Genomic DNA, 27476 nt, shown 5'->3' with positions numbered 1-27476 from the left:
GGGTTAGTGAGAGAGCTAGGGGGTTAGTGAGAGAGCTAGGGGGTTAGTGAGAGAGCTGGGGGGTTAGTGAGAGAGCTGGGGGCAGCATTGGTGAGAGAGCTGGGGAGATTAGTGAGAGAGCTGGGGGGAGATTTGTGACAGAGCTGGGGGCAGCATTGGTGAGAGATCTGGGTGTGATTAGTGAGAGAGCTAGGGGGTTAGTGAGAGAGCTAGGGGCAGCATTGGTGAGAGAGCTGGGGAGATTAGTGAGAGAGCTGGGGAGAGATTTGTGATAGAGCTGTGGGGGGGATTAGTGAGAGAGCTGGGGGCAGCATTGGTGAGAGAGCTGGGTGGGATTAGTGAGAGAGCTGGGGGGGGTTGGTGAGAGAGCTGGGTGGGGATTAGTGAGAGCTAGGGGCAGCATTAGTGAGAGAGCTGGGGGCATTAGTGAGAGAACTAGGGGCAGCATTAGTGAGGGAGCTGGGGGGCATTAGTGAGGGAGCTGGGGGGCATTAGTGAGGGAGCTGGGGGGCATTAGTGAGGGAGCTGGGGGGCATTAGTGAGGGAGCTGGGGGGCATTAGTGAGGGAGCTGGGGGGCATTAGTGAGGGAGCTGGGGGCAGCATTAGTGAGGGAGCTAGGGGCAGCATTAGTGAGGGAGCTAGGGGCAGCATTAGTGAGGGAGCTAGGGGCAGCATTAGTGAGGGAGCTAGGGGCAGCATTAGTGAGGGAGCTAGGGGCAGCATTAGTGAGGGAGCTAGGGGCAGCATTAGTGAGGGAGCTGGGGGGCATTAGTGAGGGAGCTGGGGGCATTAGTGAGGGAGCTGGGGGGCATAAGTGAGGGAGCTGGGAGGGTGGCATTGGTGAGAGAACTGGGGGAGACATTGGCGAGACATTGGGGTTAAGTGGTTAAAGTGTATAAGACTTCATCCAGCATGCATTATAATTGAATACGAATGTCCAACAGGCAAAAAAAATAAAAAAGTCATCCCAGGTCTTCCTGTTTTTGACGGAGAGATGAGACGAGAAGCCCTCTTGTACTTGCTCCTCACACCCAACATTCCCGGATTTTGATGAACTACTTCATTTTATGGCGTAACTGCTGTGAGCACAGGGATCTGTTTATTGTGATTCCTGCAATTAGCAATGAGGTGCTTCTGTATTGTCCCAGCACGGAATGTCGGCTACACACATTCCACGACCCTCATAAAAATGCATTCCTCCCAGCGCACACAACCAACCAGCTTGTGAACACACAAAAGAGCAGCTAAACAATGCCAGGACAGTAATAGGTCTACATTCATTCCAATAAGCGATGGTAAATCACTGATAGACTCTTTCCTTTCACTACTGTGAAAATCTGCCACATGATGAAACCAAAAGTTTCGAGATAGAATGCAAAAGCTGAAAGAAGGCAGCAACAAGAGCGGACATGTCTGATAGGAGATAACGAACAGATGAAAGCTGGAGACTCTTTAGATCTTCCTAATGTGTGGCGAAGCTTATCACACAAAAGCAGAGTCACGGTGATAAGCTGGGGTTGTTTTTAATTTCACTCCTCGTTTTTCTAAGTTGCTGCGACAACTTTAGAAGCCGTTAAGTAAACCATTTAGTTCATGTGTTAAAAGAGCAACACAAAAAGTTCAGATAGGCAGTTCTAAATCCATGCCGGTTCCACCACCGAGTCAGAAAGCGTTGCCGATGTGGAAGTCATGTCATCGCGTCGTCGTCTGCCACGCATTTCAGGTACTACAAGGAGTCTGTTCTCCTCCTGGCAAACACTGCGGACATGCTCTTCACAATACCTCGTATTCCCGTCCCCTTCTTGGTCACCAGCTTGGACTCCTTAATCTTGTCCACCAAGCCGTGGAAAACCATAAGAACTCCGTGGTAGGCCTCGGCTGCTGAAACTTCATAGAATTCACAGTCCATAGACAAAGCCAAAAGCCTCCCTTCTTCGCTGGAGACCGTTCGTAGGTGATGCAGATCCCGCTTATTACCCACAATGACTATGGGCAGTTTCTCTGGACCCAAGCAGTCTTTGGAGGCTTTGATGAGTTGGATAGTCTGGCAGATAACGTTGAAACTGGCCCGGTCAGAAATGCTGTAAACCAAGACAAAGCCGTCAGCCCACTGAATGCGCTTCTCCTCCTCCGCGCAGCTTTCTTCAGTTGGCTCCTATGGCAATTTAGAAAATAAGAGTCAATTAAGAGCAACAACAGCATTTTAAGAGATCGATGGATTTAACCACTTAAGCCTCGGACCTTTAGGCAGCTAAATGCCCAGGCCAGGTTTTGCGATTCGGCACTGCGTCGTTTTAACAGACAATTGCGCGGTCGTGCGACGTGACTGCGACATTATGGCGGACACTTCGGACAATTTTGACACATTTTTGGGACCATTGTCATTTTCACAGCAAAAAATGCATTTAAATTGCATTGTTTATTGTGAAAATGACAGTTGCAGTTTGGGAGTTAACCACAGGGGGCGCTGTAGGAGTTAGTGTTCACCTAGTGTGTGTTTACAACTGTAGGGGGGTGTGGCTGTAGGACTGACGTCATCGATCGAGTCTCCCTATAAAAGGGATGACACGATTGATGCAGCAGCCACAGTGAAGCACGGGGAAGCCGTGTTTACATACGGCTCTCCCCGTTCTTCAGCTCCGGGGACCGATCGCGACGGAGCGGCTATAAACTAATAGCCGCGCCGTCGTCCCGGATCGCTCCCCGCGGGCATCCGACCGCCGCATGTAGCGGGGGGGTCCCAAACGGACCCCGACCCGCGGAAAGGCGGGGACGTACCTGTACGCCCATCTGCCTGTACGTGCCATTCTGTGGACGTACATATACATGCGGCGGTCGGGAAGTGGTTAATAAAACCTTTCCTGATCAAGAGCAGGTGGTGCATTTTGACTAGGGTTGCCACCTGTTTGGGATTCACCAAAACAGGGTTTTGAAACTTGTACACATTATTTAGATCAGGTTGTGGCTCCCGTAGTAACGAAATCCCTACGTTAGACTTACCAGTAACGGTATTTCTACGAACCTTCCAGGACGGTGTTCTGCTGAGAAAGGTCCACACGGCGGATAATGCCCGCTCTGTACTGCGCTGAAGCAGCACTTGCACAGTACGGATCACAACGGAGCCGCCGAAAGTCTCCGAACGTAAACAGCTGTACACGACGCCTGCGCACAGCAGACGACTTTGTGCCACTCGCTCCCGCACGCTCCAGATGCTCGTGCAACTCTGCAAGGGGCGGGTGTATTACTATTATATCGTGTAAGGGGCGGATGGCTAAAAAAGAGGGCAAAAATTGATGGGCAGAGCTGATAAGTTGGTGGTGGTTTTAACAATAAACTACATGTCTTTGCGGGGCGAGTTTCAACAACTGAAGGGCGGGTTTTGCAAGGTTGATGGGCGGGTTTACTTTTCTTATGCCATCCGCCCCTTACACGATATAATAGTAATACACCCGTCCCTTGCAGAGTCACGAGCATCGGGAGCGTGCGGCAGCGTGTGGCACAATGTCGTGCTCATTGTGCAGGTGCCACGTACAGCTGATTCACACCTGTTCATCTTCAGCAATTTTTGGCGGTTCCGACGCACTCTGTACTGTGCAAGCGCTGCGCCTGCGCAGTACAGGGTGGGCACTATCCGCCGGGGGACCTTTCTCGGCAGGACAACGGCACTCCTGTAGGAAGGAGCCCTCATCACTTAGGTGTGCCGCCCTGGAAGGTGATAGGAGAAATAGTCACACACAAATCTATTGCTGTCCGGGAGTTGCGTGCAGCTGTCTGGGGGGCAGGTCGATGATGTCAGCAAGAGCAATTTAACCACACCCACTGTAGCACGCTATGTGCACCGCATTACTTCTCTCCTTGGGGCACCCAAAAGGTGTCCCAGGCCGCTAAAGTGTTCGGGTTTGGCTTGGAGAAAAGGTAGCGACCCTAATTTTGACCAAAGTAACTTTTTGTTTCCCCTATTACCCCCCCACATACTTAAAGAGGAACTATGCTGCATCTGACCACCACAAACCAAATGCTATTTAATTAATTCTTTAATATTGAAAGCAATCTCACCCATCCATTCATGTCCCTATGCTTTATTTTGCTGAGTAATCACTTTGAAAAATGCTCCCTAGCATTTCTGGCTGTGGCCATCTTGCGTAAGGGCAGATGATTAATGTAGCATTTACTTCCTGGAATCTATCTGTCCTAAACTCAGGCATGCAGAAAGGAGGGTGTACTTAGCTGATAAAATACCTCCTCCCCTCCTGAAGGCATCTAGGATGTAGGACATTGTTTGCCTCTCTCCCCTTGATGAACTTTTAAATGGAGTTTTTTTTCTGGCCAATATTGCATTGAATATCTATATGTGAACCATCTCCATAGAGAATAATGTATTTTTTCCCCTCTAGCGTTTTGGGGCGTCGCGCTTCAGGCGACAAATGGCTCAGGTGTGAATGCAGCCTAAAGCTGCGTAAGTGTGTAAAACATAGGATTGTTATTTTTATCATTTGATATTGGAAATTTTACTATTATTATATTATTATTGTTATATCAGTCTCCTAATTTTCCCCTGAAGAAGCAGCGGTCTTGGCTGTGAAATGCGTTGGGCCTGGAATTTCCAAGTCATGCAACACTATAAGGACTAGTATCTAGTATCATTTCATATCATGGACTGTGTATGGACTTCTCTGCGTGTCAAAGTGCTGCATTGATCATTGTAAACTATTAATAAGGAGGAGAATATGACACATGGTTTTGTATGATATTAAAGGGGTTGTAAAGGCAGAAGTTTTTGCATTCTATGCATTAAAACTGGGGTCTCCAAACTGTGGCCCGGGGGCCAGATGCTGCCATGGGGGCACTGTGATTTCATCCACTGATACCAACAATGGGGCATAATTTCCCTTACTGACACCAATGAAGGGGCAGAATTCCTACCAATGACACCATAGATGAAGTGTTGTTTATTTCCACTGCAGTTGAGACCTTTTCTACTCCCAATGGCCACAGTCCGGCCCCCATTAAGCCGGAAGGCCAGTAACCTATAAATGTCACTACCCAGTTATATTATTATATACATTTAGGAAAGAATCCAGGCCTTTTTTATAGGCAAACACAGGTAAGCACTGCTACTTGCATAAAGTGGTGCATGCACATAGACATAAGTCCCTGAACACAGACAGTCTACAGCCACCTACAACCATGTAATGTCTATGGGCGGCTGTATGCAGCACCATGGTAAGGTGACCAGATTGTTTTAATTAAAAGGGGGATTTTGTTTTTTTACTAATAATCGTGGCAATCAGCGACCCTCTGCCCCTCGTCACTGCTGCCCGCCTCACAGCCTGTCAAGTTATAATCTCCGGGCCCTGGTTACTACTGGGTGGGGTGCAGAGGAAGATCACTCCGCCAGGGAAGGCAAGGAGATAAGCAGGCAGGTGGCTGGCCGGGACTTGAGCCAAGGCAGAAGAAAATGCGAGCGGGAACGGAACAGGTATGCACCCAAAACTGAAGAAATATTCCCTCCGCTCCGACAAGCACATGATCATCAGAAAGGGGCACAGATAATAGAAAACAATACAGCCCCCTAAGCTAGTAGGAGCGGCGGAGCGTGGGGTGTGCAATTCAGATTATTTTTTTTATTCTGCACTGACAGTCCTTGAAATTGCCCCAGCGCCGGTTCAAATCCAATCCGGGGACAAAACCAGGGACAGACTTGGTCCGGGGACAGTGTCCTCAATCCGGGGACTGTCCCCACAAACCGGGGATGTCTGGTCACCCTACACCAGGGGCTCCCAGACACTAAAATATGCCAGTTTGTTTACAATGTTCGGTAAGTAGGATTGCGCCCATGTGGATGAATGAATTCTTATGCCGCGTACACACAATCATTTTTCAGCATGTCGAAAAAACTACGTTTTCTAAACTTCATCATTAAAAGGATGTTGCCTAAACACCATCGTTTTTAAAAAATTATCTAGCAAAGCGCGGTGACGTACAACACGTACGACGGCACTATAAAAGGGAAGTTCCATTCGCCTTTGGGCTGCTTTAGCCGATTCCGTGTTAGTAAAAGACGATTCGCGCTTTTCTGTCTGTTACAGCGTGATGAATGTGCTTACTCCATTATGAACGGTAGTTTTACCAGAACAAGCGCTCCTGTCTCATAACTTGCTTCTGAGCATGTTTTTACATCGTTTTAGCCCACACACGATAATGTTATACAACCCGAAAAACGTCATTGTTTAAAACGACGTTAAAAAATGCAGCATGTTCAAAAAAAAATTCTGTCGTTTTTCAGAACCTGAAAAATTATGTGAAGCCCACACACCATCATTTTAAATGACAATTTTGAAAAACAACGTTTTTTTCATGCCGAAAAATGATCGTGTGTACGCGGCAGAGGGGCACACAAGAGATATATACGTAGTTATGAAAAAGCGATGTTTAGAAAAAGCTTCCTTTTCCGTTAGGTAATCACGGTCAAATGCGATTTCTGATTGGCTGCAATAGATTACTATTTTTGCATATTTTTGCCCCTTTTTTTTGTTTTAAATACTGGTCTGCATCCTTTGCTTTAATACAATTTTCCAATTGCCTAATCCAGCACATTCCTCAATCACAGATCAAAATGGAAAATATTTGACTTTTTTTTTTTTTTAAATAAGAGCAGCCTAGTGGCTAGAATTCTCCTTATCTCCCTTGGCGTTCTATTCATGATCAGACACCGGTACAGATGTTTTAAAGCATCTGTGTTTTTCCATCAGCGAAAAGCGCAGTCTCCGAGAAGCATCCAGTGATAACTTTCTGTATGTTGCAATATCAAGTAGGATAAGGAAAGTCACTGAGTATGGCCCCATACACACGGGAGGATTTATCCGCGGATACGGTCCAGCGGACCGTTTCCACGGATAAATCCTCTCGAGGATTTCCGCGGATTTCTATGCGATGGCGTGTACACACCATCGCATTGAAATCCGCGCCGAAATCCTCTAGCGATGACGTGTCGCGCCGTCGCCGCGATTATGACGCGGCGACGTGCGCGACGCTGTCATATAAGGAATTCCACGCATGCGTCGAATCATTACGACGCATGCGGGGGATCCCTTCGGACGGATGGATCCGGTGAGTCTATACAGACCAGCGGATCCATCTGTTGGGATGGATTCCAGCAGATGGATTTGTTTGGCATGTCAGCAAATATTCGATCTGCTGGAATCCATCCCAGGGGAGATATATCCGCGGAAACAGATCCGCTGGAGTGTACACACCATAGGATCTATCCGCTGAAACCCATTTGCTGGGATTTATCTGCGGATGGATTCTATCGTGTGTACGGGGCCTAAGACCCAGAGTAACATAATTGCTACTTCAGCAGTAAAATATTAAGTGTTTGGTAACTTATTAACCGAGATTGTGGTCGGTGTCATATGACTGTGTGCACAAGTGCCCCCAAGCACTGATACTGTATCATGTTCTGTGTTTGCAGGGTTTAAATACATTGTTTAAATCATAGTGTTGTAGTGATTAATGAAAGCTAATGCTATAGTGGAGCTGATGATCATAGCAACTAATCAGATTCCTGGTATAGGCAAAAGAATTCCCATGCAGAACGAAAAAACAACAAAGCTGCTCAACGCCCAGTACCATAAATCTCTCCTATGCTCCCTGACACTCCACTCAGCAGGAGAATCCATCACTTGTAAGCTTTGAGGTCTCATCCACACTGGACGTTAAAATAACGTTATAAAAACGCCAGTAGCTTTGCAGTGAGTTTTTCAACGTTTATGCAATAACGTTTATCATTAGCGTTTTTTTGTGTTTTTAATTTCCAATGGATCAAAAACGTCCAAAAACGCAGATGAGCCGCGTTTATCAACGTTTATCAGCATTAGAGCTTTTTTACAGCTAAAAAGCGCCACTGCCCAAAACTGCTGATAACAGCTTATGTGCACATGGACACATAGGATAACATGATGGAGAGTTTAAAGTGGAGGTTAACCGGAAAAAAACAAATTTAAAAGCCAGCAGCTACAAATATAGCAGCTGCTGACTTAAAAAATGCGACGTCGGCAGCCGATGCCAAGCCAAGACAAGCTACCCCGCCATCATTGGTGAGGGAATCGGGAAGTGAAGCGCTGCGGCTTCACTGCCCGGTTCCCTACTGCGTATGCGCGAGTCGCGATGCGCCGTTCCCACTGGTCACAGCTGTGTTCTGGGAGCTGTGTGTTTCTCAGAATACAATGGGGGGGGGGGGTTGTGACGCAGAGGGGCCGGACTCCCGCGGGAGTCTATACCAGGAAGTGGTGCACATACCTGTTTTATACAGGTATCTGCACCCCCTCTCCCCTGAAAGGTGTCACCGGAGGGGGGGAGGGTTCCGAAAGCGGAAGTTCACTTTTGGGTGAACCTCCGCTTTAATGACTGTAGAAAAAAACGTCTACAGAAAAAACAGCTGCTGTAAAAACGTCAAAAAATGTCCAGTGTGCATGAGGCCTAAGGCTCCATGCACACTGCACGCTAAAATAATGTTCTAAAAATGGCAGTAGCTTTGTAGTGAGTCTTTCAACGTTTAACGTTTTTGCAATAGCGTTTTCCCGCGTCAGTGTTTTTTTAGCATTTTTTTTCTTTTTCGCCATGGATCAAAAACGCTGGTGAGCCATGGTTTTGAGCGTTTGACATTTATCAGCGTTTGGCGTTTTTTGTGGTCAGAAAAACGACCTCCCCAAAGTAAATGGCTACCAGTCTCAGCATGAACCCCTGATATCTAAGGGTGTGACCCCATAGATTTCACAGATTCATGCTGGGACCTGTAGTTCTTCACTAGTTGGGGGGTGTCATATCTTAAGCTCTGAGGGGTTCATGCTGGGACCTGTGTCAGTTTCATTCTGGGACACTGTATTGTCCCAGAGTGAAGGTGCCCGGGACAGACCTGCAGAATGCGGGACTGTCCCGGGCAATCCGGGACACGAGGTCACCCTACCGGCCACTCCTGGGAAGGTTCACCAATGTTCCAAGTTATCTCCATTTGTGTATAGTGGCTTTCTTCGTGGTTCCCTGGAGTTCCAAAGTCTTAAAAACCCTTCTCTTCCTAGACCTATACATGTACATTACTTTGTTTCTAATCTGGTCTTGATTTTTTTTAGATTGTGGCATGATGTGTGGCTGTTTGTGTTCTGTTAGTGTTCTTCACTTTGTCAGGCGGCTTCTATTTATGCGATTTCTTGATTCAACAGGTCTGGCAGTAATCAGGCCTGGGTGTGGCAAGTGAAATTTAACTCAGCTTTTCAAAAAAGTGTGGTTAATCACAGTTAAAGGGATTGTAAAGGTTCGTTTTTTATTTTCTAAATTGGTTCCTTTAAGCTAGTGCATTGTTGGTTCACTTACCTTTTCCTTCCATTTCCCTTCTAAATGTTTTTTTCCTTTGTCTGAATTTCTCACTTCCTGTTTCTCCTCAGTAAGCTTGCCCCCATCATCTGGCTGGGGAGGAACAGGAAGTGAGAAATTCAGACAAAGGAAAAAACATTTAGAAGGGAAATTGAAGGAAAAGGTAAGTGAACCAACAATGCACTAGCTTAAAGGAATCTATTTAGAAAACAAAAAACAAACCTTTACAACCCCTTTAAGCATGGGAGGGGGCAATTACTTTTTCACACAACTGTATATACGCTCGCTTTATTGGTAAAATTACTCCGAAATTCAAGACGTAACTGGGTGTAGTAAGATGTCCGCTGCCGCTTCTTCTGACTGCAAGTATTCTGTCAGATGAGCAAACCTGCAAAGCGCTGATCGGATGCCGTTCGGCTGATGGTTTTCCAGCATGCTCTTTTGACAGAAGCCAGAGACGATATGTCAGACAAGCAGCTGACGCGTGGGCCAAATGTTGACCGGCTTTTACTGTACCGGCTGATTTGGTCACAGGGAGCTGCAGCTCGGCTCGGCTCGGCTGCCCCCAAAGTAAGCTGCTTGCTGTGGGGGCACTCAACAGGAGGGAGGGGCCAGGAGCACAGAAGAGGCACCCGAGAAGAGGAGGATCGGGCTGCTCTGTGCAAATACACTGCACAGAGCACGCAAGTATAAACATGTTTGTTATTTTAATATAAAAAAAAAACAACAAGACTTTACAATCACTTTAAGTCCGATGTGAGCTTTTGAACGGAAATTCCAACCGTGTGCTCCATAATACTTTTGCTGGTGGAATTTCCGGCAACAAAAGATAGAGAGCTGGTTCTCAAATCTTCAGAAGGAAAAAAATTCCTATCGGAAAATCATATCATCTGTAGCAATTCCGACACGCAAAATTCTGACAAATGCTCAGTAACAATTCGACGCATGCTCGGTAACAATTTGGCACATGCTCGGAAGCATTAAACTTAATTTTGTCGGCTCGTCGTAGTGTTGTATGTCACTGCGTTCTTGACGGGCGAAAGTTCCGAGAACTTTTGTGTGACCGTGTGTATGCAAGCCAAGCTTGAGCGGAATTCCTTTGGAAAAACCATCCAAGGTTTTTCCGACGGAAAATCCGATCGTGTGTACGTGGCATAACTATTCTTAAAAATGTTCCCTTACCCTCCTACCTACCCTATATAAAAAGGTGTGCGTACTTACCTATTTTTATCCGCTCCAGTCTGGTCAGATGATCCTGCAGCTCCAGCTCTCGAGTTTTCCACAGCTAGGAATTCTGGGAGCCGTGAAGTCATCCATAGGATCCCATGGCCCAGCTGCTGTTGGTGCTCCCATCTCTCCCCTGCAGCAGTCACTCACTGACACAGGGGAGCTGGAGCTGCAGAATGACATAACCGGACCAAACTAAATATTGGTTAGTACACACATCTTACACTGGCCATAGATGAGCAGAATTTCAAAGGAAAATCCTTAGGAAAATAAATTGGTTTTGTTTTTCTATTCAGTAGTGGTGTCAAACCGGCGTTTGTTTTTGACCGCAGTGGCGAGAAAATGTGAAGGAACACGATGGAAATTTTTTCTCGAACAAACAAATTTCTAACAGTGTATGTGGTTTTCATTTGGTAAAGTCCATTCTTTATCAAATCAAAACGTTAAAAGCAAATGAAATCTTTTGAAAGCCATTCGAATGTCGTGACAAATTTCATAAAATTTTTCCCTAAGAATTCCATCTAGGGACAGCTTTAGCGGGAAAGGAAGTAGTAGATACTTCGCGACATTTCAGGCTTCAAACAAAGATATAAAACTAATTTTTTTGAAGAAACAAGTGGGACACAATCATGAAGTGGAACAAAATTTATTGGATATTTCAAACTTTTTTAACAAATAAATAACTGAAAAATTGGACGTGCAAAATTATTCAGCCCCTTTACTTTCAGTGCAGCAAACTCTCTCCAGAAGTTCAGTGAGGATCTCTGAATGATCCAATGTTGACCTAAATGACTAATGATGATAAATAGAATCCACCTGTGTGTAATCAAGTCTCTGTATAAATGCACCTGCACTGTGATAGTCTCATAGGTCCGTTTAAAGCGCAGAGATCATCATGAAGAACAAGGAACACACCAGGCAGGTCCGAGATACTGTTGTGGAAAAGTTTAAAGCTGGATTTGGATACAAAAAGATTTCCCAAGCTTTAAACATCCAAAGGAGCACTGTGCAAGCGATAATATTGAAATGGGAGTATCAGACCACTGCAAATCTACGAAGACCTGGCTGTCCCTCTAAACTTTCAGCTCATACAAGGAGAAGACTGATCAGAGATGCAGCCAAGAGGCCCATGATCACTCTGGATGAACTGCAGAGATCTACAGCTGAGGTGGGAGACTCTGTCCATAGGACAACAATCAGTCCCTGTATACTGCACAAATCTGGCCTTTATGGAAGAGTGGCAAGAAGAAAGCCATTTCTTAAAGATATCCATAAAAAGTGTCGTTTAAAGTTTGCCACAAGCCACCTGGGAGACACACCAAACATGTGGAAGAAGGTGCTCTGGTCAGATGAAACCAAAATCCAACTTTTTGGCAACAATGCAAAACGTTATATTTGGCGTAAAAGCAACACAGCTCATCACCCTGAACACACCATCCCCACTGTGAAACATGGTGGTGGCAGCATCATGGTTTGGGCCTGCTTTTCTTCAGCAGGGACAGGGAAGATGGTTAAAATTGATGGGAAGATGGATGGAGGCAAATACAGGACCATTCTGTAAGAAAACCTGATGGAGTCTGCAAAAGACCTGAGACTGGGACGGAGATTTGTCTTCCAACAAGACAATGATCCAAAACATAAAGCTAAATTTACAATGGAATGGTTCACAAATAAACATATCCAGGCGTTAGAATGGCCAAGTCAAAGGCCAGACCTGAATCCAATCGAGAATCTGTGGAAAGAACTGAAAACTGCTGTTCACAAACGCTCTCCATCCAACCTTACTGAGCTCGAGCTGTTTTGCAAGGAGGAATGGGCAAAAATTTCAGTCTCTCGATGTGCAAAAACTGATAGAGACATACCCCAAGCGACTTACAGCTGTAATCGCAGCAAAAGGTGGCGCTACAAAGTATTAACTTAAGGGGGCTGAATAATTTTGCACGCCCAATTTTTCAGTTTTTTATTTGTTAAAAAAGTTTGAAATATCCAATAAAATTTGTTCCACTTCATGATTGTGTCCCACTTGTTGATTCTTCCAAAAAAAATACAGTTTTAGATCTTTATGTTTGAAGCCTGAAATGTGGCAAAATGTCGCAAAGTTCAAGGGGGCTGAATACTTTCGCAAGGCACTGTATGTGTGATTCTGCGCAATGGAAAAATTACCAGCAGGGAAATAAAACGTGAGGATGAGAAAGAATGCTCCAGATGACGTCAGAGTGACGAAATGCATAGGACGGAGTCAACAAACGTGCTTACATCACTTCCGGTTGGTGATTAGGATATCACAGCCGGCGCGCAGTGCGGAGATCGGAGGTGCTGTGTGTCAGTCTGACACACAGCAACTCCGATCATGGTATGAAGCCTCTGACAGGGGCTTCTTACCACGTGATCAGTTGTGATCAATCACAGTTAATCATCGCGTGAACCAGGAAGTGCCGGTAAACGGCTTGCCTCGGTTTACGCTGACAGGGAGAGCTGATCGGCGTCCCTCCCTGTCAGAGGAGGGGGGTCTATGCTGATAATCAGCACATTGATTATCAGCACAGCCCCCATCAAAAGGTGCAATCAGTGCCCAACACCTGCCAGCCTGTCACCTAATAAATGCCTGTCAGTGCCCACAACAGTGCCAATCAGTACCCCAAAAAAGTGCCAGTGCCCACAACAGTGCCAATCAGTGCCCACAACAGTGCCAATCAGTGCTATATCAGTAATGCCTGTCAGTGCCCCATCTAAGTGCCAATCAGTGCCACTCATTAATGCCTGTCAGTAGCTCCTCATCAATGCTGCCTATCCAGTGCCGTCTATCAGTGCCGTCATTGCCCATCAGTTTTTTTTCTTTAAATTGTCGGTCTTTTTTCATCTATAGCGTATTTACTGGTCCGATTGCACTCATATTATTAACAGAAATATGATTACAACTAGTTAAATAGAAACTTCACTCCACTTCTTTCCATTCCTTACATTGTCTGCTGGGCCGTCCCAAAACCGCAGTGCGGTGGCGATTGCCTGTTGCATGTGCAATGCAGGAGAGGTTGACCTGAAAGCTCCTGGGATGTGTGATGTCATTATCCCATGGGGCTGCAGGTAAGGGATGATGTCATTCTCGCTGAGGAGGAAAAATGAAGGAAGAGGGCATGGATCCACTTTGAAATGGAACTCAACTGTATCTGAGCACAATAAACTGAAAGCGCTATTTAAAGGATCACTAAAGGAAATTATATTTTTTTTAGCTAAATAGCTTCCTTTACCTTACTGCAGTACTGGTTTCATGTCCTCATTGTTCGTTTTTGCTTTGAAGTTGCTGTAATTCTGCTGTGATCTCCACACTTCCTGGTTGTCTGTTTCCTTATAACCACAGTACTGGGAGCTTTTCACGATGGTCTAAGCTGTCATTACTGTGTGTCTAAAACTCCTCAGAACCAATCAGATTCATTTAAAAAACAAAACACTGCCCTGGATTTGTTTGTTTTTGTTCTGTGGGTCTCTATAATTCACATAAACATGAAACCAGTTTAAAACCGAAAGTGAAACTAGAGGCAAATTATATGATTGAATTTAATCTATTTTTAAAAGGAATCAGTTAACTTTTATGTCTCTATACCCTGTAAACAGTCATTTCAGCAAAAAAAATGTTTTCCTTTGGTGACCCTTTAATTAATTTTTAATACTCAAAGCAAACTCCCCCATCCATCCAAGTCTCCAAGTATCTATGCTTTATTTTGTTGAGAAATCACTTTGAAATACAACCCCCCCCCCCCCCCCAAGCATTTTTCTATCCACAGCCAGATGATTTGTGTAGTATTTTCTTCTTAGGATCCATCTGCCCCTAGCTCACTAATGCAGGTAGGAGGGTGTGCTTAGCTGAGAAAGTTCCTCCTCCAGGTGAAAGAAATAAAAATGCAGATAAATTCCTCCTGGGATGTATGAAATCATTTTGGCCTAGGCCAGAAACCAGGAAGCAACAGAACAAATGTAAAAAAAAAAAAAAAAAAAAAAAAATTACAACAAGTAAATGTAATATACCTGCCTATCTATTTACTAATGCATGGATGAAAAAAATAGTTATATGGTGGTTGAGAGAGGAGTTTTACTGCTACACCTCTGCGCTGGATCACGTGTGTATGTATATATAAATTATATATATATATATATATATATATATATATATATATATATATATATATATATATATTATATACACATACACGCAATCTGCCTATGGGAACAAAGTAGAATGCTGTTCTAACAGTGAAGGAATGGAATTTGTGTCCCTGTAACAAATGTAATCTCTTCCCCTAGTAAAAGCAGCTCCCACAGTAGAGTAAAAAAACACTGGTTAGGCACACAGTTAACCCTTTGATCGCCCCTGATGTTTATCCCCTTTCCAGCCAGTGTCATTAGTACAGTGACAATGCATAGTATCACTGATCACTGTATTATTGTCACTGGTAATATCAGTTCCCCCCGAGCATCAGTTAGTATAAGATTGTCCGCCGCAATATCGCAGTCCCACTATAAGTCGCTGATCGCAGCCATTTGTAGTATAAAAAAAAATAAAAAAAAATCATAATTTATATATATATATATATATATATATATATATATATATATATATATATATATATATATATATATATATATATATATATATATACACATACATACATACATACATACATACATACATGTGATTTTTTTTAGCACTGCTCATTGTATTAAAGTCACTGGTCCCTAAAAAGTGTCAGTTAGTGTGAGAATGTCTGCTGCAATATCGCAGTCCAGCTATAAGTTGCTGTACGCCACCATTATTAGAAAAAATTTATGAAAAAAATCCCATAGTTTGTAGACACTATGGGGCAGATCCACATAGAAATAGATGGGCGCAGCGTATCACAGATACGCTACGCAGCTGTAACTTACTTTTGGCCGGTTCGAATCCTGGAAGAATTTGCGCCGTAAGTTACGGCGGCGTAGTGTATCTCTGGCGGCGGAATTCAAATTGGCGATTAGGAGGCGTGATTCATCTAAATGAAGCGCGTCCCCGCGCCGAATGAGCTGCGCATGCTTCGTTTCTAAATTTCCCGCCGTCCACTGTGCTAAATGACGTCGCAAAAACTGGGAAAACTTATTGACTTGAGTATAAGTCTAGGGTGTCCATCTGCATGCCTCACTGTGTCCCCATGACTAGACTGAAAGGGAAGGGGTGCCCGGTTTGAAAAATCGGTGCTCCCCAGCCGTAGGTCCCCCAGACAACAAACTTTGCATACCTGTAGAGGAGAAATATGACTACATGTGTGCCAAGTTCTGGGTCCAGAGGGTCTACGACCGGCCAGCACCGGGTCCCCAAAATCACCGTTTAACATGGGAGTCTATGTAAGGGGTACCCAGGTTTGAAAAATCAGTGCTCCCCGGCCGTAGGTCCCCCAGACAGCAAACTTTGCACACTTGTACAGGAAGAGTGGGGCTACATGTGTGCCAAGATTGGGGTCCAGAGGACGTACGGCTGGCTAGTACTGGGTCCCCAAAGTCCGGGAAATCAGGCACAAAAAGGTGACTCGAGTATAAGCCGAGGGGGGCATTTTCAGCACAAAAAAAATTGCTGAAAAACTCGGCTTATACTCGAATATATACGGTATTGTGATTTTCTTTTTAACCAAAAATATGTAGCAGAATACATATTGGCCTAAATTGATGCAGAAATTAGATTTCTTACATTTTTTTTATTGGATATGTTTTATAGCAGAAAGTACAAATTAAGGGGCAGATCCACAAAGATCTGCCCCGGCGCATCGTATCTAAGATACGCTACGCTGCCGTACCTTACCTGGCTTTGGTTCGAATCCATGAAGATTTTGCGCCGTAAGTTACGGCGGCGTAGTGCATCTCAAGCGGCGTAAGGGCATGCGCCGTCCCTAAATTTCCTGCCATGCATTGCGCTAAATGACATCGCAAGGACGTCATTGGTTTTGACCTGGACGTAAATTATGTCCATCCCGATTCACGAACGACTTACGCAAAAAAAAAAAAAATCAAATGAAACGCGGGAACGACGGCCATACTTAACATGGCAAGTCTGACTATACGCCGCAAAACAGCAGCTTTAACTATACGCCGGAAAAAGCCGACTAGAGACGACGTAAGAGAATGCGACGGCCGCGCGTACATTCGTGGATCGTCGGAAATAGCTAATTTGCATACTCGACGTGGAAAACGACGAGAACTCCACCCAGCGGACGCCGAAGTATTGCATCTAAGATCCGAAGGCGTACGAAGCTGGACGCCTGTCGGATCTAACCCAGATGCCGTCGTATCTTGGTTTGAGGATTCAAACCAAAGATACGACGCGGGAAATTTGAAAGTACGCCGGCGTATCAGTAGATAAGCCGGCGTACTCGCTCTGTGGATCTGCCTATATATATATATATATATATATATATATATATATATATATATATATATATATATATATATATATATATATATATATATATTGTCGGTCTTTTCTTGTTTATACTGTAACCGTTTAGAAATGTGCAAAAAATAAATAAATGCATGAATTTTATTTGGGTACAGCGCTGCACGGCCGCGCAATTGTCAGTTAATATAACGCAGTGCCGTATCGCAAAAAATGGCGTGGTCATGAAGGGGGGTAAATCTTCCGGAGGTCAAGTGGTTATTATGGGTCGCTAAACTCAGTAGGTGTGTGGACAAATACGATGAAAGATTTTCCCTTCTACAACGTACACGCCATAAATCTTCATAAGCCCACATTGTGGAAAATAGTTGGGTAAGCCGCTGAAAAACTCACCTTGGAGTACGGAAAATCCCAAATATTAAAGATGACTTCCTTTCCGTCCACCAAGACGTTGTGGCTATATATAGATTCTGCAAAGAAGAAAACATTAGAGCGGTCACAACGGAGATCTCTCGGCGGGAATGAATGTTGCACAAGTGTTGGGTTTGCATGAAAGCTTTCTTTGCGTGTTCAGGACAACTTGACTACATCAACATCCACCCCAGTCACATCTGCTTCTGTTCATCCTAATAGCCTGGCTTCATTTCATTACGTCTATACGGAAGATTCCAAAGTAAAACTCAGACAAATTATGTTATCCTGCAGTTTCTAAGTTAATTAGGCAGCTTCTTTATTTCAGATGAGCTCTATCATCTAAAAATAGTTTTATTATGACATTAGCTTCATACGGGGGAAAGATGGGTGCCGTGCGCTCCGCAATAATGAAGACCTCAGTACAGTAGAAAATCTGCATCCCAATAGATCTCTATAAGTCTAGGTTTACAACTATGCGGACGGAGCGTGATGCCTTTCTGCTGCTCGTTTTGCGTTTTTAAACCCTGGTTTTGCATGCAGTTCTCATGCCTTTTACGTTTGTTTACCCTTTAAAAAAATACTGTATATAGCTGGTTGCTAAGGAGCAGGCTGGGAAACCATCTAACGTTGGCGGCCCAGCATGCACCGATCGATGACATCGATAATAAATTAGAATCACTTGCAGAATTGAGCGATAGCCATTTGTGGGGAAATTCGTTATCAAACTCTAAGGCCCCATACACACGAGAGGATTTATCCGCGGATACGGTCCAGCGGACCGTATCTGCGGATAAATCCTCTCGAGGATTTGCGCGGATTTCCATGCGATGGAGTGTACTCACCATCGAATCGAAATCCGCGCCGAAATCCTCTGGCGATGACGTGTCGCCCTGTCGCCGCGATTATGACGCGGCGACGTGCGCGACGCTGTCATATAAGGAATACCACGCATGCGTCGAATCATTACGACGCATGCGGGGGATCCCTTCGGACGGATGGATCCGGTGAGTCTGTACAGACCAGCGGATCCATCCGTTGGGATGGATTCCAGCGGATAGATTTGATAGCATGTCATCAAATATTTATCCGCTGGAAATCCATCCCAGGGGATAAATATCCGCGGAAACAGATCCGCTGGAGTGTACACACCATAGGATCTATCCGCTGAAACCCATTCGCTGGGATTTTTCAGCGGATGGATTCTATCGTGTGTATGGGGCCTAAAAGTAATGACAGCGACAATTCTGCAACAAAGCAAACTTCTGTGTTTTTGAATTGATTACATTATTGAATAATTTTTATTATTATCATTTGTTATAATTATTTATAGTTATTTATTATATTATAATTTATGATTTTGTGTTTCAAACTTTATCATATCCGGGATGTCTACTAGACTCTTGTTTGGACAGATTTGAATGAGTTATTCCTAAGGCCCCATACACACGAGAGGATTTATCCGCGAATACGGTCCAGCGGACCGTTTCCGCGGATAAATCCTCTCGAGGATTTCCGCGGATTTCTATGCGATGGAGTGTACTCACCATCGCATTGAAATCCGCGCCGAAATCCTCTGGCAATGACGTGTCGCGCCGTCGCCGCGATTATGAAACGGCGACGTGCGCGACGCTGTCATATAAGGAATTCCACGCATGCGTCGAATCATTACGACGCATGCGCGGGATCCCTTCGGACGGATGGATCCGGTGAGTCTATACAGACCAGCGGATCCATCCGTTGGGATGGATTCCAGCGGATAGATTTGATAGCATGTCAGCAAATATTTATCCGCTGGAAATCCATCCCAGGGGAGATTTATCCGCGGAAACAGATCCGCTGCAGTGTACACACCATAGGATCTATCCGCTGAAACCCATTCGCTGGGATTTTTCAGCGGATGGATTCTATGGTGTGTATGGGGCCTAAGAATTACTGGCCTATAATATAAAACACCCAATTTCCATGCAAAATAATTGTATGGCTTTCAGCACCTAAAATCTGATATAATCATACCGCCAGGGAGGTTAAGGGCCGAGCCTCTTTCTGAGATTTGTTGTTTACAAGTTAAAAACATTTTTTTTTGCTAGAAAACTACTTAGAAACCCCAAACGTTATACATTTTTTTTTCTAACACCCTAAAGAATAAAATACTTGCAATACTTTGTCACACCGTATTTGCGCAGCGGTCTTACAAGCGAACTTTTTTGGGAATTTTTTTTTTTTTTTAATAAAGAAATAAGACAACAGTAGAGTTAGCCCAATTTTTATATATATATTGTGACAGATAATGTTACACCGAGTAAATTGATACCCAACATGTCACGCTTCAAAATTGCGCCCTTGTGGAATGACAACAAACTTTTACCCTGAGATAAATTTTTCAAGCATTTTCTTTTTTTTTTTTTTAATCGATTAACTTCCTGCACCACATTTAAATCACATTGGCTTTGCGATCTGCAGTGGGGGTCAGTGCAATCTTACCGACACACCAAATGCAGGTCACAAATGCACTGCCCTTGCCCTACCATGTGATCCGGTAGCAGTGCAGTTCCATAATTGGCGCATGCACGACTTTGGCGCAAAGCAGTGGGATTTGAGCCCATTCAAAATGAATGGGTTCAAAATTGCACTGCACTGAATCGCATGTGAATTGAACAGGAATGCAGTGTGCAGGGCAGGACTTAGGGTGGTGGGGGCCACTGGGCTTAATAATCAAAGGGGCCCCCTGGATCAGAGAAACTGGGGGGTGGGTTGTTTTTACCGCCGACCGATCATAGTTGGATTGCCGCAAAATTGATGGAGGGTGTTGCCGCGATTGCCGTGAACGGGGTTGCCGCAATTGAGCCCGGAGGCCCCCTATTGGGCGGGGCCCATGGGCTTAAGCCCAGTCAAGCCCAATGGTAAGTCCGGCCCTCACAGTGTGGTTCCTGTGCGATTCGTAGTGTGAACCCGAGGCGTATGCAGTACACTGAACACAGTAAGATACAACAATGTATAACAATTTTAAACTGATGTAACAGATACATTGGCCCGGATTCATGTAGCACTTACGCCGACGTATCTCGAGATATGCAGCGTAAGTGTAAATGTGCGCCGTCGTATCTGTGCGCCGTGCCCACAAATCTAGATACGCCTGAAAATAGGCTTCCTACTACCAACGTAAGTTTCCTACGCCGTCGTAGCGCGGGCGCATATTTACGCTGGCCGCAAGGCTCCCATTGATTTCCGATTCGAATATGCAAATGAGTGAGATACGCCGATGAACGTACTTGCGCCCGGCGCATTAATATACGTGTTTACGTAGGTCGTACACCCGATGTAAAGTTATTCCCCATCTATGAGGCGCAACTCGTGCAAAGGTATGGACCAGGGAACAGCCATCGTATTTTACGTCGTAGGCGTGAATAGGGCTGGGCGTAGGTTACGTTCAAGTCGTAGGCAGTGATTCTACGTATCTTAGGCGTACGTTCCGACGCGATTCTGAGAATGCGCACTGGGATGCGTCCACGGGACGGCGCATGCGCCGTGCGTTAATCGTATCTTTATGACGCTCAGTGCATCATTTACATGGGGTCACGCCCACTGCCACTTACGACGAGTTACGCCGAGGGAACCCAGGGTAGATTTGGGAGCAAGTGCTTTGTGAATACTGTGCTCGCCGATCTGCGATACGTCGGCGTAGCGTATATTTGATACGCTACGCCAGCATAACTATGCGCTGCTGTATGTGAATCCGGGCCATTGTATTTTCTGCAAACATCTCTCAAATATCAAAGTGCCTGTGCCGGATAGGAAGACAAAAGGTGTTTACAGAAGGTTTCTCACGGTTATTTAAAAATCTTCACCAAAAGGATGACCTTTAATCCTGAAGGATCAATAAAAACACAAGGCACTCATGTACATCGGTGGGAACTCATCCACAAAGGGACCGGCACCCCATATTCCGGGACTTTCCCTGGATATTGTCTTGTTTTGCCTCCATACGTTACAAAAGCAAACATCACCTCTGCCTTTTGATTGGATGGCGAGTTCTGCAAACCAGGCGGAAGGATACAATCCGTGTCCTGAGCTGTACTTTGCCACTTGCCGACCACCTTACTGGGAATTGAAGTCATGGCTTTTACATTAACCGCTTGCCGACCACCGCACGACTATTTACGTTGGCAGAATGGCACGGGAAGGCAGATTGGCGTACAGGTACGTCCCTTTGAATCTGCCGCCCAGCGAGTGTGGCCGCGGGTCCCGCGATTACGGTCGCCAAGAGCAGAATGGGGGAATGCGTTTGTAAACAAGGCATTCCCCTATTCTGCCTAGTGACATGTCACTGATGACCGTTCCCCCGTGATCGGAAGCGGTCATCCGTGACGTGTCACGTGTAGCCACGCCCCCTAACAGTAAGAATCACTTCCTAGGGAACACTTAACCCCTGCAGCGCCACCTAGTGGTTAACCCCTTCACTTCCAGTGTAATTTTTTTACAGTAATCAGTGCATTTTTATAGCACTGATCGCTGTAAAAAGTGTCCGATGTGTCTGCCATAATGTTGCAGTCCCGATAAAAATCGCTCATCGCCACCCTAACTAGTAAACAAAAAAGAAAATTAATAAAAATGCCATAAAACAGTCCCCTATTTTGCATTTTTATAGCACTGATCGCTGTAAAAATGACAATGGTCCCAAAATGGTGTCAAAAGTGTCCGATGTGTGCGCCATAATGTCGCAGTCCCGATAAAAATCGCTGATCGCCACCATAACTAGTAAAAAATTTTTTTTTTTATAAAAATACCATAAAACAGTCCCCTATTTTGTAGCGAGGGCTTTCACACTGGAGCGGTGCGCTAGCAGGACGGTAAAAAAAGTCCTGCTAGCCGCATCTTTTGAGTGGTGTGTATACCGCTCCTCCACTGCTCCCGCCCATTGAAATCAATGGGACACCGCGGCTATACCGCCGGCAATGCGCTTTTCGTCGGTTTTAAACCCTTTCTCAGCCACTAGCGGGAGGGGGGTAAAACCGCCCTGCTAGCGGCCGAATAGTGCTGAGAAATTGGCGGTAAAGCGCCGATAAAAATAGCGACGCTTTACCGCCGACGCACCTCCCACCCCAGTGTGAAAGGGACCTAAGAATCAGCAGGAGAGGTCCCTTCCCATTGAGATAAGCAATGGCAAGATGGCCACCGCTCATCTCTATGCCCTTGGAGGACTGGAGCGATGTCATGGCATCACAATGTCACTTTCCCGGGGGTTCCTAGGGCATGTAAACATGGTTTCTTTTTTTTTTTTCTTAAAAGCAAAAAGATAATTTTTTTTTGCTTTTGCTTTTAAGGGTAAAGTTGAGATTTGGGGTCCCCCCCCAGACCTCTCCATAAAAATTACCTGTCATGTTGTATTGTTATCATAAGGGATTTTTTACATTCCTTTGCCAAAGCAATAAAAGTGATCAAAACTTATTTTTTTTAAAGGGACAGTAAAAATTAAAAAAATGTAAATAAATAAAACCAATTTTAAAGTGCCCCCATCCCCACGTGCTTGGGTGCAGTAGTGAACTCATGCGTAGGTCACGTACACATATGTAAACGGTGTTTGCACCACACGTAAGGTATTCCCCCGAATGTCTGAGCGAGAGCAATAATTCTAGCACTAGACCTCCTCTAACTCTAAACTGGTAACTTGTAGACATTTTTAAAGCATCGCCTATTCTCTAGGGTCTCTTCTAAGAAAAATAATAATAAATATATAAATATATATATATATATATGTGACAGGAAGTCAGGTAAATCTGTGGGTGTTGTCACAGACGGGTCATACATTTCTGCCTTGTTTAGACAATACACCAATTGTTATTAGGCGTCGGCTGCAAAAATAGCCAGACAAGGTCTAAGGGCGTTGGAAGACTCCAGCTGTTCAGAATGAGGCAATTAAGGCCTCTATAAGTAATCCAGAGGATTACCACTGATTTGCTGAATGCTGAGGCTTTCTGAGTGAAAGAGAGCAGTAGCTGAAGGTCTTCTGAGGAGGTGAGGAGGAAATTGATTTTTCTGTGTGATAAAAATCAAGACTATTGTTTTTCTGCTGTATGACCAGCAGTGTCTGCCCAGCACTAGGCTGTGCCAGACTCCATAGATAGGTTCCTGTGTGGAAGGTAGACGCCCAGTGGCTAGGGTTTATTTTATGTTTGATTTTGTTTATGCTGTTTGGATACTTGCACTTGTTTTCCAGCAAGATGGAAGAATAAACCAAAATCTTTGTTTTCAACTGCTTGTCTGTATAAATTCAGTGTGTGGTGAACCCATCCAAGGGGGTCACACACCCCGCTACCGAGCTAACCCCCTTACAATAAATATATATATATATATATATATATATATATATATATATATATATATAGTTTGGGGGTCCTAAGTAATTTTCTAGCAAAAAATACAGATGTTTACTTGTAAACAGCAAATGTCAGAAAAAGGCTGGGGGTTACGTGTGTTGTTTGGCTTTAAAGATGAACTCCAAGAATAAGGGCCCCCAAAGCCCCCCTTCACTGCACTGCAAGGGTAAATGCCGATTTGGTCTAGGGGAGCAGGGATGAGGTGTAACACCATACTCCTTGCTTCAGCAGGGTCCCTGCAGCTGTGTGACTTGTGCCATGTTGCTGCCTCTAAGGCACTTCAGGCTGTGGTTGCATGCTCCTATCCTAATGTACAATGTGGGGTTCATAGCCCTACTTATGGTGATACTGAGGGATTGCACATGGCCTGGAGTTTAGGGCAGAAGAGAACAGCAATGGAGCAAGTATAAGTAATACACCATGGGCCAGATTCACAGAAGAGATACGACGGCGTATCTCCTGATACACCGTCGTATCTCTTGTCGTATCTATGCGGCTGATTCATAGAATCAGTTCCGCATAGATAGCCCTAAGATCCGACAGGTGCAAGGCGCAAGTCTTTTTTTCCCGTCGCAAAGTTAAGTGTGCTATTAACATGGTGTAAAATTACTCCACCATGTTAAAGTATGGGCGTCGTTCCCGCGTCGATTTTATTTTTTATTTTTTTCGGCGTAAGTACGTTACGCACGTCACAAACACGTTGGGCCGCCGTAATTTCGCGCAAAGCACGTTGGTAAAATTGCGAACGGAGCATGCGCAGAACGTCCGGCGCGGGAGCGTGCCTAATTTAAATGGTACACGCCCCATTTGAATTGGGCGGGCTTGCGCCGGACGGGTTTACGTTACACCGCCGCAAGTTTACAGGTAAGTGCTTTGAGGATCAGGCACTTACACTGAAAACTTGCGGCGGTGTAACGTAAATGGGTTACGTTGCGCCCCCGCAATTGTACCTGAATCTGGCCCCTTATCCCCGCACCCCTAGACTAAACTAGTATCCCAATAGCCTCCTCCTTGGTGTGTATTATTACACAATAATTCACATGGGTGTAAATGGGGACACAAAGGGTTAGTTCACCTGTTTAAAAAAAAAAAAAAGTGAACACCCTACACCAGCGATCTTCAAACTACGGCCCTCCAGTTGTTCAGGAACTACAATTCCCATCATGCCTAGTCATGTCTGTGAATGTCAGCGGTTTACAAAGCCTCATGGGATGTGTAGTTCCGCAACAGCTGGATGGCTGTGGTTTGAGGATCCCTGCCCTACACCCTCCCCAACTCTCTCCTGCCCCACCCCGGTCCCCGCTGTACCTACCTCCATGGGTGATGCGCTGTCAGTGCCCATGCAGCCAGTAAAGCAGCTCTTCTCCCATCTCCCTCTTTAGCACTTCTAGGGACAGATCATAACAATTCTGATTGGTCAGTGCTGGCATGTGACCAGCTTTGACCATTTGGATTCACTTTGATCCATTCACTAAGCCCTGCAGAAAGATTGAGAGGAAGGGCAGGATTTTGAAATCCCTGGACAGCTACACTGGCTGTGTGGGCACTGACAGTTCATCACTCGCATGGGTAAGACAGTGGGGGCGGGGAGGGTGTGGGGCAGGGATATGCAATTAGCGGACCTCCGGCTGTTGCAAAGTCCCATCATGCCACTGGGTGTCATGCCTGTGGCTGTCAGAGTCTTGCTATGCCTCCTGGGACTTGTAGTTCTGCAACAGCTGGTCCGCTTATTGCATTTCCCTGGTGTAGGGTCTTCACTGTTTCATTTTTTCTGAAAAGGTGAACTAATCCTTTAACCACTTAAGGACCGCCTCCTGCACATTTACGTCGGCAGAATGGCACGGCTGGGCACAGGCACGTACAGGTACGTCCTGTGCTAGTGCCCAGCCGTGATTCGCGGGCGCCCGCGACCCGGTCCGAAGCTCCGTGACCTGATCGCCGCTGGAGTCCCGCGATCGGTCCCCGGAGCTGAAGAACGGGGAGAGCTGTGTGTAAACACAGCTTCCCCGTTATTCACTGTGGCGGCGTCATGGATCGTGTGTTCCCTTTTATAGGGATACACAATCGATGACGTCACACCTACAGCCACACCCCCTACAGTTAGAAACACATATTAGGTCATACATAACCCCTTCAGCGCCCCCTTGTGGTTAACTCCCAAACTGCAATTGTCATTTTCACAACAATGCATTTTAAATGCATTTTTTGCTGTGAAAATGACAATGGTCCCAAAAATGTGTCAAAATTGTCCGCCATAATGTCGCAGTCCCGGAAAAAAAAAAAAAACGCTGATCGCCGCCATTAGTAGTAAAAAAAAAAAAAAAAATTATAAAAATGCAATAAAACCATCCCCTATTTTGTAAACGCTATACATTTTGCGCAAACCAACCAATAAACGCTTATTGCGATTTTTTTTACCAAGAATAGGTAGAATAATACGTATCGGCCTAAACTGAGGAAAAAAAACATTTTTTTATATATTTTTGGGGGATATTTATTATAGCAAAAAGTAAAAAATATTGAATTTTTTTCAAAATTGTCGCTCTATTTTTGTTTATAGCGCAAAAAATAAAAACCGCAGAGGTGATCAAATACCACCAAAAGAAAGCGCTATTTGTGGGAAAAAAAGGGCGCCAATTTTGTTTGGGAGTCACGTCGCACAACCGCGCAATTGTCTGTTAAAGCGACGCAGTGCCGAATCGCAAAACCTGGCCGGGTCCTTTAGCTGCCTAAAGGTCCGGGTCTTAAGTGGTTAAAGCAGTAAATTTGTGATGGTCATAAAAACATACATAACGGTCTGGCCTCAGATATGTAAAGAATGTGTACTTACCGAGCTCTCCATACTCTCCAATGAAGCGTCTTGTCAGAAAGCGAACTGTCAGTGCTGCAAGGAGGAGAATCAAAATCCACATTAAGAAAAAAATTCACGGACAGGTTGAAATCTCTGCTACACGTGTTATTACTACAAAGAGACCCGGGGGTCACACTCTAATATGTTACTACATGTGGGTGCCGCCGCTGCCCACAGATGCTAAGGGCTTGTTCACCCTAGAGACGCACTCTGAAGAGCGAGCTGCATTCAGATTGCTCTTCAGAGAGCAGTTGACAGGCATTGGCCTTATTTAACCCCATGATCCCCAGAATAGCACGTTACAACCCTGTGCATTACACGTGCTTGCAGAGTGGCCCCATTCACTTGAATGGGTCATGTTTATCCACTGAAAGCATCTAGGGGGGTATAATTATTTCCAGGGGGTGTGTACAACCCCCTGCTGCTGCTTCTCCAATCTCTAAGGCTGCATTTACACCTGAACGCGGCATATTTTACCGCGATAAATTGCGGCGTTTTGTCCCGCGATTTGCCACGACAAAACGCGTTGTTTTTAAAGCCTAACATACGCCGGAGGGGTGACCAACATTGTCGGCTATGCCGAACGCTGAAAGCCGCCTGAAAAAAACGTCCGGGACTTGTTTTGAGCTTCAGGCGTACGGCGTTTCGGCGTGGAGATGTGAACCATCTCCATAGCCGACAATGTTAAATCACCCCTCCAGCGTATTGCAGGCTGCAATAGCGTCGCGCTACAGGCGACAAAACGCCTAGGTGTGAATGGAGCCTAAGGTCCCTTTCACACTGGGGCGTTTTTCTGGCGTTATTCAAGCATTTTTCAGGTGC

General features: G+C 45.2%; 1 protein-coding gene across 1 annotated transcript in view; it reads right to left on the bottom strand.

The window, feature by feature from the left end:
* Nucleotides 1-1665: 1665 nt before the first annotated feature.
* Nucleotides 1666-27476, bottom strand: part of LOC120931204 (ras-related and estrogen-regulated growth inhibitor-like protein) — a 35994-nt gene continuing 10183 nt past the window's right edge. The window contains exons 2-4 of the mRNA XM_040342416.1: nt 26634-26687; nt 17409-17485; nt 1666-2156 (exon numbers count right to left, since the gene is read on the bottom strand). Of these exons, the coding sequence (XP_040198350.1) occupies nt 1728-2156; nt 17409-17485; nt 26634-26687 (560 nt within the window). The 3' untranslated portion in view covers nt 1666-1727. The remainder of the gene's footprint in view (nt 2157-17408; nt 17486-26633; nt 26688-27476) is intronic.

Source organism: Rana temporaria, chromosome 3 (genome assembly GCF_905171775.1).
Source record: "Rana temporaria chromosome 3, aRanTem1.1, whole genome shotgun sequence".
In the NCBI taxonomy this organism is placed as follows: Eukaryota; Metazoa; Chordata; class Amphibia; order Anura; family Ranidae; genus Rana; species Rana temporaria.
The sequence above is the reverse complement of the archived record's forward strand: the minus strand, read 5'-3'. Positions and strand labels throughout refer to the sequence as shown.